The sequence below is a fragment of the Entelurus aequoreus genome, linkage group LG10 (genome assembly GCF_033978785.1).
Source record: "Entelurus aequoreus isolate RoL-2023_Sb linkage group LG10, RoL_Eaeq_v1.1, whole genome shotgun sequence".
Taxonomy (NCBI): domain Eukaryota; kingdom Metazoa; phylum Chordata; class Actinopteri; order Syngnathiformes; family Syngnathidae; genus Entelurus; species Entelurus aequoreus.
The window spans coordinates 65,125,374-65,141,643 of record NC_084740.1 but is presented as its reverse complement, the minus strand read 5'-3'; the positions used below and the strand labels follow the sequence as shown (position 1 = coordinate 65,141,643).

The following is a 16,270-nucleotide window of genomic DNA, read 5'->3' as shown; positions in this document are numbered from 1 at the left end:
TATTTTATATAATTTTTTCTGATCCTTCGTCTTTGTGTCTGCAGACAAAGTATCCAAACCCAAAATAAGGTGTAAGATGATTGACAGATACCAGGCGACGCTCGTGTGCTCAACAGAGTCCAAACATTCTCATTTATTAAAGTTCAAGTGGAGATCAGATGGAAATGAGCAAACTGGACCAAATTTAACAATAACTCTCAAGAAGTTTCTTAATCATGAAGTTTATATGTGTGATGTCGGCAACCCTCTGACCAATGAAATTGCTGCATTCACTGTCAAGGACTGCTTATCTGGTAAATATTATCAATAATAACACAATTGAGATATTCAAATTGGAATGATATTTTAATATGAATGTACACATAAATGTTACAATGACTTTTGTGTTCCTTTTCAGGTGGTATAACTGTTGCTGAAAAGGTTGTCATCTTCCTTTCCATCATTGCAGTTGTGTTAATTGGGGTCTTCATCTTTTGGGGATGGAAATTCTACAAAAAACGTCAAGGTAGATGAGAGTGTTTGAAATTTAACAATCTTGTCCCCGTGAGGACGACTAAAGTGATGATGATCTACTGATCTCTTTGTGCATTCAAAGCTAATTTATGAACTTTTCTCTCCTTGTTTCTGTGCAAAACATTCTCTTGAAAATTGTACAAAATACAAATATCTCTCTTTGCACTTGCAGAACGTCGTAAAAGAGATGAACGCAGAAAAGAAGGTAAGATCCGTCCAACAATGGTTGTAGATCTGCATGCAGTGTCTTGGTGATTGTTAACAATTAACTCTATGAATTATTTCCGTTGAAATACATTTTATTTCTTCTTCTTTTAATGGTTTGCTGCCATGTTAGTAGTTTTCATACTGAGTTAACTTGTTAGTAATACAGCATGTTAACTATTGTGTATGATAATGTATAATACATAACACAGTAAGAACATAAGTATTGTATCCCCTGCTGATTTTATAAATGTACACTCTTGCAAAGATACTGTACAAACAATAACATTTTTCATGGTAAGTTTATTTTTGTGAAATCTTCCTGTACTTTTATTGCTCTTCTTCTGGATTGTGTGTTGATGTCCCAACTCTCTGCTAAAGTCTTTATATAGTACAATCTGGGGTGTTTATATCTTTTTAAGGGGATCAGATAACGATTTCTCCCTCTTATTATTCAAATCATAAATGGAGTGATTGAATCAAATATTTTCATCCACACCAAAATTAAATAAAATAACATGTATTTTTTTCGTTATCAGCCTATAGTCCATCTCCTCTCAAAGTTTCTCATAAACTGATTAAATCATCCCAATCGATTTAATATAATGTATTTAAGTATTGTTAATGTTAAAAAAGCAATGTAATGACAATAAAAACAATCTCCTTTGTGCAGTTAATATGAGTAACATATCCAAACTACTTTGTTGTCGTTAAATAAAGACATCCACATATATAAATGTTTTACAGATCATGCATAATTACACTAACTGATGCAATTTGTCTTCACAGTACTTCTCTATGAATGGTCTATATCCTCACTAAACAGAAAGGAAATAATGGAGATATACAACATCAGCAATCCTAACGACTTCTGGTTTTTGGGCTCACATGATAAATTGAAGGAATATGGTATTACAATTACTGCCTGCAAGGACATATTCAGTGAACGCATATTGTGGATGAAAGCAGACAATGCCAACAGTGATCCTGCAGTATTTCTGAACCACTTCCTGGACACAGTGACTCGTATTGGAGGTTGTCCACGGCAACTGATAGCCAAACCAAGTTTGCACCACATCACAAAAACGCAAACTTTCCTGCGTAGGAATCATACAGACTATTCTAATGAGTATCAAAGTGTGATTTCTACATCTAACTCTACCAGTCACACATGGTTACACGTATGGACGTATTGGAAGTACTGTTTTGAAACTCTCAGGGACTCAGGACTTTTCACAGGAAACGATTTGGACAAGAACCTCGTACAGTTCTGCTTCTTCAACATCATCCAGGTAAATATAAAATACATGTCTTAAAATCCTGTCAGGTACAAATAAAACTACAACATGCTCACCAATAATGCACAACTATTTTTGGAAACAGAAATACAACTTAAATACAATTTAAACATTTGTACAGTATGCTCGCACAACGGTTAAACATTTAGACATTTCTTTACATGGACTAATTTATGGAACAGATCGAGTGAGGAACTTCAACAAAGTACTAATAAGAGACAGTTTAAAGGCCTACTGAAACCCACTACTACCGACCACGCAGTCTGATAGTTTATATATCAATGATGAAATCTTAACATTGCAACACATACCAATACGGCCGCGTTAACTTATAAAGTGCAATTTTAAATTTCCCGGGAAATATCCGGTTGAAAATGTCTCGTATGATAACGTTTGCGCGTGACGTCACGGAGTGAACGGAAGTATTGGCACACCATTGTGTCCCAATACAAACAGCTCTGTTTTCATCGAAAAATTCCACAGTATTCTGGACATCTGTGTTGGTGAATCTTTTGCAATTTGTTTAATGAACAATGAAGACTGCAAAGAAGAAAGCTGTAGGTGGGATCGGTGTATTAGCGGCGGACTACAGCAACACAACCAGGAGGACTTTGAGATGGATAGCAGACGCGCTACCGTGAGTACAGCTTTGGCTTCCAAACATTTGATCGCTTGCCCGTACGTGCGTGACGCTATGTGCATGTCACGTACGTAACTTTGGGGAAATATATGCTTCTTGCCGACTCTGATGATGGCCGGGGTGTCGTCGAAAGCTACAACGCCCGCCGCCGCATTGCTGTCCTCCCCTTGACTTCCTCCGTCTCGGGGCCGCCGACCGCATCGGTGATCGGGTGAATTCCTTCGTCGCGCCGTCGATCGCTGGAACGCAGGTGAGCACGGGTGTTGATGAGCAGATGAGACCTGGTGTAGGTGGAGAGCTAATGTTTTTAGCATAGCTCTGTCGAGGTCCCGTAGCTAAGTTAGCTTCAATGGCGTCGTTAGCAACAGCATTGTTAAGCTTCGCCAGGCTGGAAAGCATTAACCGTGTAGTTACATGTCCATGGTTTAATATTATTGTTGATTTTCTGTCTATCCTTCCAGTCAGGGGTTTATTTCTTTTGTTTCTATCTGCATTTAAGCCCGATGCTATCACGTTAGCTCCGTAGCTAAAGTGTTTCGCCGATGTATTGTCGTGGAGATAAAAGTCACTGTGAATGTCCATTTCGCGTTCTCGATTCTCATTTTCAAGAGGATATCCGAGGTGGTTTAAAATACAAATCCGTGATCCACAATAGAAAAAGGAGAAAGTGTGGAATCCAATGAACCCTTGTACCTAAGTTACGGTCAGAGCGAAAAAAGATACGTCCTGCACTGCACTCTAGTCCTTCACTCTTACGTCCTCATCCACAAATCTTTCATCCTCGCTCAAATTAATTGGGTAATCGTCGCTTTCTCGGTCCGAATCGCTCTCGCTGCATTGTAAACAATGGGGAAATGTGAGGAGTCTTTCAACCTGTGACGTCACGCTACTTCCGGTACAGGCAAGGCTTTTTTTATCAGCGACCAAAAGTTGCAAACTTTATCGTCGATGTTCTCTACTAAATCCTTTCAGCAAAAATATGTCAATATCGCGAAATGATCAAGTATGACACATAGAATGGATCTGCTATCCCCGTTTAAATAAAAAAATGTCATTTCAGTAGGCCTTTAAGAAATACTGCAAGCATATGGTGTTTACAAAGAACCGTATTTTCTGGACTATTAGGCGCACTTAAAATCCTTTTTTTTCTCAAACCTCGACAGTGCGCCTTATAACCCGGTGCGCCTAGTGCAGTGGTTCTTAACCTTGTTGGAGGTACCGAACCCCACCAGTTTCATATGCGCATTCACCGAACCCTTCTTTAGTGAAAAATAAAAAATAAAACATTTTCAAATTGAAGGCAAAGTTATATGTTTTTTTTACTGGTGCACAAAATGAACCGTGCATGAACATCACCTTGTTCAAAGAACAAAACCAACACAGTGCATGAACTCACAACAAATTACACACCTGCAAATTAGTGTGACTTCTGCTGTTGCCTTTGAGAGACCAGTTCAGATATGCGTGGCTTCACCTTGGCAAGTGCCACTCTCATGTCATTTTAAATGATAAATGATAAAATAAAATAATTTTTTTATTTTCACAGCAAAGTCTGTTCCTTTTCTTCGCTTTCCACCCAGACATACAATACTAGTACACAGCTCATGAAAAACAATATTTTTTGTTATTGTCATTGTAAGTGGGCCAAAACACTTATATTAGAAAATAATCTCATGGAAATGACAGCTGTCATTTGATTATAATAATAAAACATTTAATCCAAGTGGAGGAGTTCAAGTACCTCGGAGTCTTATTCACGAGTGAGGGAAGAGTGGATCGTGAGATCGACAGGCGGATCGGTGCGGCGTCTTCAGTAATGCAGACCCTGTATCTATCCGTTGTGGTGAAGAAGGAGCTGAGCCGGAAGGCAAAGCTCTCAATTTACCGGTCGATCTACGTTCCCATCATCACCTATGATCATGAGCTTTGGGTTATGACCGAAAGGACAAAATCACGGGTACAAGCGGCCGAAATGAGTTTCCTCCGCCGGGTGGCGGGGCTCTCCCTTAGTGATAGGATGAGAAGCTCTGTCATCCGGGGGGAGCTCAAAGTAAAGCCGCACAGATGAAGTGGTTCGGGCATCTGGTCAGGATGCCACCCGAACGCCTCCCTAGGGAGGTTTTTAGGGCACGTACGACCGGTAGGAGGCCACGGGGAAGACCCAGGACACGTTGGGAAGACTATCTCTCCTGGCTGGCCTGGGAACGCCTCGGGATACCCCGAGGAGAGCTGGACGAAGTGGCTGGGGAGAGGGAAGTCTGTGCTTCCCTGCTTAGGCTTCTGCCCCCGCGACCCGACCTCGGATAAGCGGAAGAAGATGGATGGATGGATGGAACATTTAATTTGTTATTTAGTCAGGTTTGGGACAGGTGTGCTCACATGTGCTCCACTGAATGCTCAAGGAGTTTTTGCGTTTGCCCACGCATATGGAAAATTAGAGGGAACATTGTTTGAGGGTATCCATAATACGCCGATAGGGAGAAGTTTTTATTTACACAATGAGTCGGGCGTGTCTTGACCTCCGCTGCGGAGGCTCCGCCGAACCCCTGAAGCCGAATCACCGAACCCCTAGGGTTCGATCGAACCCAGGTTAAGAACCACTGGCCGAGTGTAAGGAATAAGTTTGGTTGAGCATACCCACCTCGAAGCAATTTTATTTGGTACATGGTGTAATGACAAGTGTGACCAATAGATGGCGGTCAAACTTAAGAGATAAGTGTAGGCTGCACCGTTTGATGTGCTTCAACATATATCTCATACAAACTACATCTTTATTATCTCTCCTAAAATCCAACTGCTGCTGTCCTTTAAGTTCCCCAATGTCCTGGGGGTGAAAGCCACCACTCTCTGGAGCGCTCGTGATAGACATGTGCACTTTTGACCTTAGTACAATAATCCTCTAAAGGATTCTGTGACCAAATACAAATACATGCTACTTCCTATTCATATAAGAAAATTGTATACAGTATAATTTACCTCAATAGTTTGTTCATTTCCTGTGAATAACATGTTAAATAAGTACATATAATATACATTAAATACATCAAACAATTCGAGAAAGAAATACATTAATATTTCTCATAGCACATTCCTCTTAGCAGCACCTCTCAAGATCCATCAGATTGGATGAGAAGCGTCGGTTTTCCTCTAGAATGTCTCTGTACATTGCTGCATTCATCTTAGACTAGTTAGGGAGGTGACCAAGAACCCAGTGGTCACTCTGTCAGAGCTACAGCATTCTTCTGTGGAGAGAGGAGAACCTTCCAGAAGGACAACCATCTCTGCAGCAATTCACCATTCAGGCCTTTATGGTAGAATGGTCAGACAGAAGCCATTTTTGAGTAAAAAAGTTTGCCAATATCCAAGTTCAAGTTCAAGTAGCAATGATTGTCACCAATCACCCCCTGGGAGGTGAGGGGAGCAGTGAGCAGCAGCGGTGGCTGTGCCAGGGAATCATTTTTGGTGATTTAACCCCCAATTCCAACACTTGATGCTGAGTGCCAAGCAGGGAGGTAATGGGTCCCATTTTTATAGTCTTTGGTATGACTCGGCCGGGGTTTGAACTCACAACCAACCAATCTCAGGGCGGACATGCACTTAAAGACTCTCAGAGCACGAAAAAAACTAAATTCTCTGGTCGGACGAGACAAAGATTTAACTATTTGGCGTGAATGCCAGGTGTCATGTTTGGAGGAAACCAAGCACCGCTCATCACCAGGCCAATACCATCTCTACAGTGAAGCATGGTGGTGGCAGCATCATGCTGTGGGGATGGTTTTCAGTGGCAGGAACTGGGAGACTAGTCAGGATAGAGGGAAAGCTAAATGCAGCAATGTACAGAGACAACCTGGATGAAAACCGACGCATCCAGTCCAACCTGATGGAGCTTGAGAGGTGCTGCAAAGAGGAATGGGCAAAACTGCCCAAAGATACTGTAGGTGTGCCAAGCTTGTGGCATCGTATTCAAAAATACTTGAGGCTGTAATTGCTGCCAAAAGTGCATCAACATAGTATTGAGCAAAGGGTCTGTACATGTGATTTTGTATTTTTTTTATTTTAAGAAAAAATTGCAAAATTAGAATAAACACTTTTCACATAGTCATTGTGGAGCATTGTGTGTAGGATTTACAGGACAAAAACGAAATTATTTAATTTTGAAGTAAGGCTGTAACATAACAAAATGTGTAAAAAGTGAAGCACTGTAAATACTTACCTGTTGCACTGTATATTCTTCCTTCATATACTTTACAAACAACATATGCTTGTACTGTTTCTTAAACTTTCTCATTTACAAAGTCGTTTGACTCCCTTGCTCAATATGTTTTATAATTTTATTCCACATATTGATATGCTTCAAGTTTTTAGTGTACAAGAATATAAATGTTTTAACTTACATTTTTCATACAGGTCATGTTTTTAACAGTAAATCAAAAACTGTATGATTTTTTTGCAAAGTGATCGTTTACATGTCATAGTTAAGTAGTATACTCCATTATAATATGTATTTATATTTATCTGACATACTGACGACTGACTGCTATTTTCATTTTTTCTCATTAAGGATCAGCTGGATGAGTTTGTTAGAAGTAACAATAGGACCCAAAGTGAATCAGCAGAGGACCACATCTATACTGTTCTACCAGAGGATATTGATGTTTACAAGACGCAGTGTACCCCAAGAGGGCGGTACCCCTGTGATGAAACACTTTACAAGCGCTTTGAACGCATTATGACTGAAAATGGTTGGAATGTTCCAGCGGATGAAATCAAAGCTCTCGAGATATATGCCAAATTAAGAAAGAAGATGCAGGAAAACAACGAAGCTGTGATTGAAACATGTATAGATGAAGAACAAGAGGTGGCAGGTTTGTTAAAATGACAATGTTGTGAACTTGCCCCCTCCTGTCGCTTTTGGTTGCGCAGATGAACTGTCTAATCAAAACTTTGTTTCTTGTTTTAGCGAAGCAGTACCAACAAAGTGTAAGAAAATATCAACTCTTTAGTGTTCAAACGGCGTATAGCTCAAACCTACACACACGCACACTCCAACTACCGTTGTAGTCTAGGTACCATTAGAGAAATAGCTACTAAATGAATTAGACCACGGGTCCCCAAACTACGGCCGGCCAGCGTCCAAAATCCGGCCCGCGGGAAATCCCAAGTAAAAAAAATATATATATATTTTTTTGAATTATTATTTTTTTAAATCCGTCCTTTCTAATCCATTTTCTACCGCTTGTTACTCTCAGTGTCTCCCAGCCGCTCAGGCAAATCATATTGTCTAAAAATTCATTTTCCCATCGATGACGTGACAGCATTGCGCTCGGAATATATACACACACATATATATATATATATATATACATATCTATATATACATAGATTATGTATATACGTATATAGCCCGGCCCCCGGCCAATTTTTTTTTAACCCAATGCGGCCCCCCGAGTCGAAAAGTTTGGGGACCCCTGAATTAGACCTTACTCACTAGTACACTAGTAAATGAGAAGATTTTTGCAAACAGTCGCCTTTAAAGGTGAACAGGCAAATTGGGAACAGGTGGGTGCCATAATTGGGTACAAAAGTAGATTCCATGAAATGCTCAGTCATTCACAAACAAGGATGGGGCGAGGGTCACCACTTGGTCAACAAATGCGTGAGCAAATTGTTGAACAGTTTAACCTTCGTCTTGTGTTAGGGTCGGCACCGACCCGTTTTAGTTTTTGAATGCATAAAAGAACCACACAAATTTATTTTTTTGCATCAAGGCTTTTTGACTTTGTCAGGTACCTCTATTTCAACAAAATAAAACTTTTTTTTTTTCTTTCACTAAATTATAAAATGCTCTAGTTGAAATTATTACATTGGTGGTGTTAGGGTCGGTTTCGACCCAGTTATAAAAATAAGATAATAAAACAATAATTAGAGCCAAAACTGAACACACTGACAGCCAGCTCCTCTACCAATCATGTGAGCTTTAGGGGATTCTCATTTTACCTTGTTATCCAGTACTAAAACATGACATGTGAGGTCAATTCAGTATAGAGTTGGTGACTTGCCGAGTGCACATCTCCAATTTGCAGCATGCAAAAATGAAAAAAAGATTTACCGTACAGTGAGAAGTTCTGGATAATATTTTTGGTGAAATGAGGGAGAGGACACAGAGCAGCATAGTGATACGGATGAACAGGTTTCTGAGGAGGAAGACAATGTGCCGAGTATCATCCAGAAGACACTGACACACCTTCACCAAAATTGATTCCCGGGCGTGGCACCGCTGCTACTCACTGCTCCCCTCACCTCCCAGGGGGTGAACAAGGGGATGGGTCAAATGCAGAGGACAAATTTCACCACACCTAGTGTGTGTGTGACAATCATCGGTACTTTAGATCGGTAGGTTGTGAGTTCAAACCCCGGCCAAGTCATACCAAAGACTATAAAATGGGACCCATTACCTCCCTGCTTGGCACTCAGCATCAAGGGTTGGAATTGGGGGTTAATCACCAAAAATGATTCCCGGGCGTGGCCACCGCTGCTGCTCACTGCTCCCCTCACCTCCCAGGGGGTGATCAAGGGTGATGGGTCAAATGCAGAGAATAATTTCAACACACCTCGTGTGTGTGTGACAATCATTGGTACTTTAACTTTAACTTAACTTAACTTGATTTGCTTGATTGGTTGTTGTTTGTTTGACCTTGCAAATCTATATTTTGTGTTATGACTTGTTCTGCTTTTCATTTTGTGTTTGTATTAAAGTTCTGTTGCTGAAAAAAAAACACTTTTTAGCCTTTTTCTTGAAGTAAATATATATGGGTCGAAATTTACCCGTAGCACCATAGATGTTACTATAGTTAAAATTATTAAAATGAAAAAATAAATTCAACAAATGTATTCAAGAGATGTGTTCTAATACCCCTCAGTAATAGTCAGGTAACACAACAACCTTTTATTTATTTATACAATTCTCTTGAGGTTCATTTTACAATTTTTTAAAATTGAAATCGAGGGGTATACTGACAAAAAAAAAGGCCCAATGGCCCACACCAAAAATATTAAAACCAATATTTTCATGGATAAGGAAGCCTAACAAGGTAACCAAGAGATGAGAAACAAATTTGATGATAGATAATTGTTTTTAGTGTATTTTACTGGCTGATTTAAGACATGGGTCAAAACCGACCCGTTAACATAAGAGATGGTAACAGAAAGCTAACACAAGAGGAAGGTTAAGAAAAACCTTTCTCAACCAGCTATAGCAAGGAATTTAGGGATTTCACCATCTATGGTCCGTAATACCATCAAAGGGTTCAGAGAATCTGGAGAAATCACTGCACGTAAGCAGCTAAGCCCGTGACCTTCGATCCCTCAGGCTGCACTGCATCAACAAGCGACATCAGTGTGTAAAGGATATCACCACATGGGCTCAGGAACACTTGAGAAACCCACTGTCAGTAACTACAGTTGGTCGCTACATCTGTAAGTGCAAGTTAAAACTCTCCTATGCAAGGCGAAAACCGTTTATCAACAACACCCAGAAACGCCGTCGGCTTCGCTGGGCCTGAGCTCATCTAAGATGGACTGATACAAAGTGGAAAAGTGTTCTGTGGTCTGACGAGTCCACATTTCAAATTGCTTTTGGAAACTCTGGACGTCGTGTCTTCCGTACCAAAGAGGAAAAGAACACATCTGTGAAGGCGCTATTAATGCTGAAAGGTACATACAGGTTTTGGAGCAACATATGTTGCCATCCAAGCAACGTTACCATGGACGCCCCTGCTTATTTCAGCAAGACAATGCCAAACAACGTGTTACATCAACGTGGCTTCATAGTAAAAGAGTGTGGGTACTAGACTGGCCTGCCTGTAGTCCAGACCTGTCTCCCATTGAAAATGTGTGGCGCATTCTGAAGCCTAAAATACCACAACGGAGACCCCGGACTGTTGAACAACTTAAGCTGTACATCAAGCAAGAATGGGAAAGAATTCCAACTGAGAAGCTTAAAAAATGTGTCTCCTCAGTTCCCAAACGTTTACTGAGTGTTGTTAAAATTCTGTTCTCGTATGAAGGCGACACAGTCTCCATCGTGCCATAACAAATACCACAGCGATGCCATAATGTGTCCAGTGTATTTTTTAAGAGGGTGTCCATAAATTAATGGCTCAAAGATTATCTCCTGACCCTTCATGAAATACTTCACACCCTGTGTAGAAACTGGGAAAGATGCAAAAATAAATAAACAGGCAGTCATTTGAAAACACACATTCGTGAACACAAAAAGTGAAACAAATGAATCGATCACAGAACATCCAGCAGAGATGACTGGTGGTGAGGCTGCATTGTTATTACACAACTGTTCAATATAATAATCATAATAGCAGTAATATTGATAAAGTATATATGCGACAAAAAAGGATAATGTAACATTCTATTACATTTTTAACTGCATTATTCATCACCGCATTAAAAAAAATAGAAATGTAAGAACAAAACTTACCTAAACTGCAAAAAAACAGGAAGCAGACCAGAATGTGTTGGTAGTCAATTAGTCCTTAAATATGAACTTTCACCAATATTAATACACTATTTGATGATATCACTACATCACTGAACACAACCTGACACCAAGTGAATGTCAAGTATGTAAATACAACATTAGATGGACTGGACTGGACTGGACTTTCTTTCACTGATGTGTTGGATCCACTGTGGACTGGACTTTCACAATATTATGTCAGACCCACTCGACATCCATTGCTTTCGGTCTCCCCTAGAGGGGGGGTTACCCACATATGCGGTCCTCTCCAAGGTTTCTCATAGTCATTCACATTGACGTCCCACTGGGGTGAGTTTTTCCTTGCCCGTATGTGGGCTCTGTACCGAGGATGTCGTTGTGGCTTGTGCAGCCCTTTGAGACACTTGTGATTTAGGGCTATATAAATAAACATTGATTGATTGATTGATTGATTTTCACAGTAAAAGCCAGAGCAGAGCATTCCTATATACATATATATATATATATATATATATATATATATATATATATATATATATATATATATATATATATATATATATATATATAAAAATATATATATATATATATAATTTTTTTAATAGGGTGATATAAATATGTAAAGAGTCTAACAAGTGTACATGTTACTTTGTACCACTATACATTGGAGTTTTGTCTTATAATGTTTATAGACGGGAACTTTGATGTTTTAATTTAAAAATCTAATCAAAAAGACCGTTTCAATAGTTGCTTTTATTGTTTGATATTGCAGGTAAAGTCCATTGCGAGATTATTTTTTTAACTTCAATAACTCAACTCTCCGACTCTGAACTTTGATTTGTACTTGTTTTCATATGAAGGAATTCAAGTCACTTTATTTCAAGTAAAGTCAAGCTGATGTCATTCAACTGGCTGCACTACTTTTTATTCTTTTAGACAGTTAACTGCAGTTGATGTACATCAAAACTTGTAAATAAAACAACTCTAGAAGTAATTCATTTGAGCTTGTTGCTATAAATACTTACAGTAGATATTGCACTGGCTGGATTGGCCTCCTTGTATTCCCATGACTGCTGGTATCAGTGTGCTTATTGCCAGGATCCTCGTTCAGTACCAATCCCCGACACTTTTTATATATTAAATGAATAAAAGTGTACAGAAGCAGATAAGGTCCACACTATTTAACCTTCTGTTATGCAGCGTGATGTAATTATATTTTATGACCACAAGATGGCAGAATATACTCCATTACAAAAACGTACTGAAGTCTCCTCAGCAAGAATATACTGTTAATAGTCGAAGATCCTATATATACCAGGACCACTCTGCTGTTTTTAAGGATTTGGCTCAAAACTCTACTCATAGATCATCTACGTGACCGCAGCAGGAGCACTGTTGCTTTTGAAGACCCACCACAAAACACTTGTCAAAGATCCCCCAATTTTTTCCAAGCTGTTTTTAAGGACTTAATGCACTTGTTGAAAAAAAATACATTGACTTTTTGGCATCTTATCCAAATGCATCTACGTTAAGCACAAATATAACGCAATCAAAGTAATGGTGTTTATTTATACCAGTGTTTTTCAATCTTTTCTAAGCCAAGGCACATTTTTTTCTTAGAAAAAAATCCAGAGGCACACCACCAGCAGAAAACATTAAAAAATGAAACTCAGCAGCCGATATTGACAGTAAAAAGTTGTTCTCGCAATTAAATGTTTATTTATATAGCCCTAAATCACAAGTGTCTCAAAGGGCTGCACAAGCCACAACGACATCCTCGGTACAGAGCCCACATACGGGCAAGGAAAAACTCACCCCAGTGGGACGTCAGTGAATGACTATGAGAAACCTTGGAGAGGACCGCATATGTGGGTAACCCCCCCCCCCCCCCCCCCTCTAGGGGAGACCGAAAGCAATGGATGTCGAGTGGGTCTGACATAATATTGTGAAAGTCCAGTCCACAGTGGATCCAACACATCAGCGAGAGTCCAGTCCATAGTGGGGCCAGCAGGAAACCATCCCGAGCGGAGACGGGTCAGCAGCGCAGAGATGTCCCCAACCGATGCACAGGCTAGTGGTCCACCCGGGGTCCCGACTCTGGACAGCCAGCACTTCATCCATGGCCACCGGACCTATGCAACTCCCCCTCCCAAGGGACAGGGGAGAAGAGGAGAGAAGAAAAGAAATGGCAGATCAACTGGTCTAAAAAGGGGGGTCTATTTAAAGGCTAGATTATACAAATGAGTTTTAAGATGGGACTTAAATGCTTCTACTGAGGTAGCATCTCTAACTGTTACCGGGAGGGCATTCCAGAGTACTGGAGCCCGAATAGAAAACGCTCTATAGCCCGCAGACTTTTTTTTGGCTCTGGGAATCACTAATACGCCGGAGTTCTTTGAACGCAGATTTCTTGTCGGGACATATGGTACAATACAATCGGCGAGATAGGCTGGAGCTAAACCGTGTAGTATTTTATACGTAAGTAGTAAAACCTTAAATTGTTGGATATGAATTCAAACCATAACCAATCATGCATCACAATAGCTCTTATCTCAAAATATGTGTACTGTCACGGCCTGTCACACCACGCCGTGACTTATTTTGAGTTTTTTGCTGTTTTCCTGTGTGTAGAGTTGTAGTTCTTGCCTTGCGCTCCTATTTTGTTGTTGATTGTCATGTCATGTACGGGTGTACTTTGTGGACGCCGTCTGCTCCACGTGCTGCAAGTCTTTGCTGTCGTCCAGCATTCTGTTTTTGTTCACTTTTCCGCCAGTTCAGTTATAGTTTCGTTCTGCATAGCCTTTCCTAAGTTTCAATGCCTTTTGTTTATTTTTGGTTCAAGCGTTAGATAACTTTTTACCTGCACACTGCCTCCCGCTGTCGTCTGCATATTGTGATCACGACAAACCATGTTTCCGACATCTACAAAGCAATTAGCTAACTGCTGCCACATACTGATATAGAAGAGTATTACACGGTTACTCTGCCGAGCTCCAGACAGTACAGACACTCAACAACGGCACATTATTTGCGGATTATAATCACTGGTTTGCCAAAACTAGTGATGGACAACACCGATGCATCGGCGCATGCGTCGAGCTCATAGAGCAAAACCCTGTGTCGGTGCGCGTACCGCTTTTAGAAAGTCACGTGACCGATCATGAGCTGTTTCGGTCACGTGACCGATACGCGAACTGTGTCGCACTGACGCCTCCTCTGTGCCCTGTGAGCAGGTCTTTTCTACAGCCGGAGAAATATTAACTAAGAAGAGAAATCGTCTAAAATTTAATACGTTGGAAAAAAACTGTTTTTTTTAAAAATAAAAATGTGTAAAAAAAAAATTAAAAAAATATCCCAGTCCACAAGCATCCTCATTCACAACACGTTCTCTTAGATTTCCATGTTATGATACATGCTCACATTATTTATTGACTGTATCTAAAAAAGATAAAAATATATTTTTATTTAAATGAAGATATGAAATAATCCTAAATGAAATACAATGACTTGGTTTATATTATTGTACATACTAGGTCGGGGGTCGGCAACCCGCGGCTCTAGAGCCGCATGCGGCTCTTTAGCGCCGCCCTAGTGGCTCTCTGGAGCTTTTTCAAAAATGTATGAAAAATGGAAAAAGATGAGGGGGAAAAAATATTTTTGGTTTTAATATGGTTTCTGTAGGAGGACAAACATGACACAAGCCTCCCTAATTGTTAGAAATCACACTGTTTGTATTAAACATGCTTCACTGATTCAAGTATTTGGCGAGCGCCGTTTTGTCCTACTAATTTTGGCGGTCCTTGAACTCACCCTAGTTTGTTTACATATATAACTTTCTCCGACTTTCTAGGACATGTTTTATGCCACTTCTTTTTCTGTCTCATTTTGTCCACCAAACTTTTAACGTTGTGCGTGAATACACAAAGGTGAGTTTTGTTGATGTTATTGACTTGTGTGGAGTGCTAATCAGACATATTTGGTCAATGCATGACTGCAAGCTAATCGATGCTAACATGCTATTTAGGCTAGCTATATGTACATATTGCATCATTATGCCTCATTTGTAGGTATATTTGAGGTCATTTAGTTTCCTTTAAGTCCTCTTAATTCAATGTATATCTCATGACATACTATCTGTATATAATATGGCTTTTAATTTTTTGCGGCTCCAGACAGATTTGTTTTTTGTATTTTTGGTCCAATATGGCTCTTTCAACATTTTGGGTTGCCGACCCCTGTACTAGGTCATAATATCAGTGTCAGTTGAGTCGGTCCATAGGTTGCCTGTATGGATTTTTAATGTCCAGCAGATGTCAGTATTTAGTTAAACAGTATCGACACAGTATCAATACAGTTTTGCAATGTGTCAAAATGCTTCATGACGCCTCATCAACCCATCACTAGCCAAAACTATTTTAAACCCAATTAGGTGAAATTACATAATGTCCCACGGCACACCAAACAATATCTCACGGCACACTAGTCACTAGTGTATCGTGGCACAGTGGTTGAAAAACACTGATTTATACATTTCTTGTGTTCAGTGTGTTTTCTGTTACCGTAAAACTAAGAAAAGCAGCGCACCTATATTACCGGTAGGTGACGTGAAGTGCCCCTTCGGACTTGCGGGGGTGTCGGCAGCCCGCAGGGGGAGGAGCCTAATTGGAGGAAGTAGCCCCCTCAGCAACTTACCTCCATAATAGTGAGTCAATCACTGGAACTTGAGGCCGAATAAGAGCCACAATCTGAGCACCATTCCCGTACCCGCTCCGGTGGTCCTCCATATCGGCCGTTTGGTGCAGTTGGAAGCGGTGCGGCCGGTCCGGAAGCAAGCAGTATGCATTTGGACTGCAGGCTGCTATGGAAGGAGCGGTAATGGTGGGCAGGGGGCCGACAGGGGCCGGGGTTCTGGTCCTGTCGATCCTCGTCATCACCCTCACCACGGAAGGCTGCAGGGCACAGAAAGGTGGGTGTCAAAACACGCTTGCGTGTAAACACACACTGGTCGGAATCCAACTACTAAAGTCTAGTCAACGTGTCTTACAAGGCAGAATTCCGTTTGTTTTTTTACCGATTTCCGCCGACCGCCGCCATGCATTCGCT

At 40.5% G+C, this 16,270-nt stretch overlaps 2 protein-coding genes and 1 long non-coding RNA gene across 5 annotated transcripts in view; 2 read left to right on the top strand and 1 right to left on the bottom strand.

Annotated features, from left to right (window-relative positions):
• LOC133658905 (SLAM family member 9-like) overlaps nucleotides 1–10,092 on the top strand; it is a 25,755-nt gene extending 15,663 nt beyond the window's left edge. The window contains exons 3-7 of one of the 3 annotated variants that reach the window (XM_062061406.1): nucleotides 45–293; nucleotides 398–505; nucleotides 680–718; nucleotides 1,507–2,009; nucleotides 7,217–10,092. In XM_062061406.1, coding sequence (XP_061917390.1) covers nucleotides 45–293; nucleotides 398–505; nucleotides 680–718; nucleotides 1,507–2,009; nucleotides 7,217–7,534 — 1,217 coding nt within the window. In that variant the 3' untranslated portion in view covers nucleotides 7,535–10,092. Of the gene's footprint in view, nucleotides 1–44; nucleotides 294–397; nucleotides 506–679; nucleotides 719–1,506; nucleotides 2,010–2,498; nucleotides 2,624–7,216 lie in introns of those variants that run through there. The other 2 variants (XM_062061407.1, XM_062061408.1) reach the window with 2 other exon arrangements.
• On the bottom strand, nucleotides 357–16,270 carry LOC133658907 (uncharacterized). The gene is made up of 3 exons (XR_009827564.1): nucleotides 16,212–16,270; nucleotides 15,860–16,116; nucleotides 357–488 (listed from the first exon to the last, which is right to left on the bottom strand). It is a non-coding gene; the product is annotated as an uncharacterized LOC133658907 (long non-coding RNA).
• dcbld2 (discoidin, CUB and LCCL domain containing 2) overlaps nucleotides 15,809–16,270 on the top strand; it is a 57,073-nt gene continuing 56,611 nt past the window's right edge. Inside the window, exon 1 of the mRNA XM_062061405.1 lies at nucleotides 15,809–16,133. Within this exon, the coding sequence (XP_061917389.1) occupies nucleotides 16,028–16,133 (106 nt within the window). The 5' untranslated portion in view covers nucleotides 15,809–16,027. The remainder of the gene's footprint in view (nucleotides 16,134–16,270) is intronic.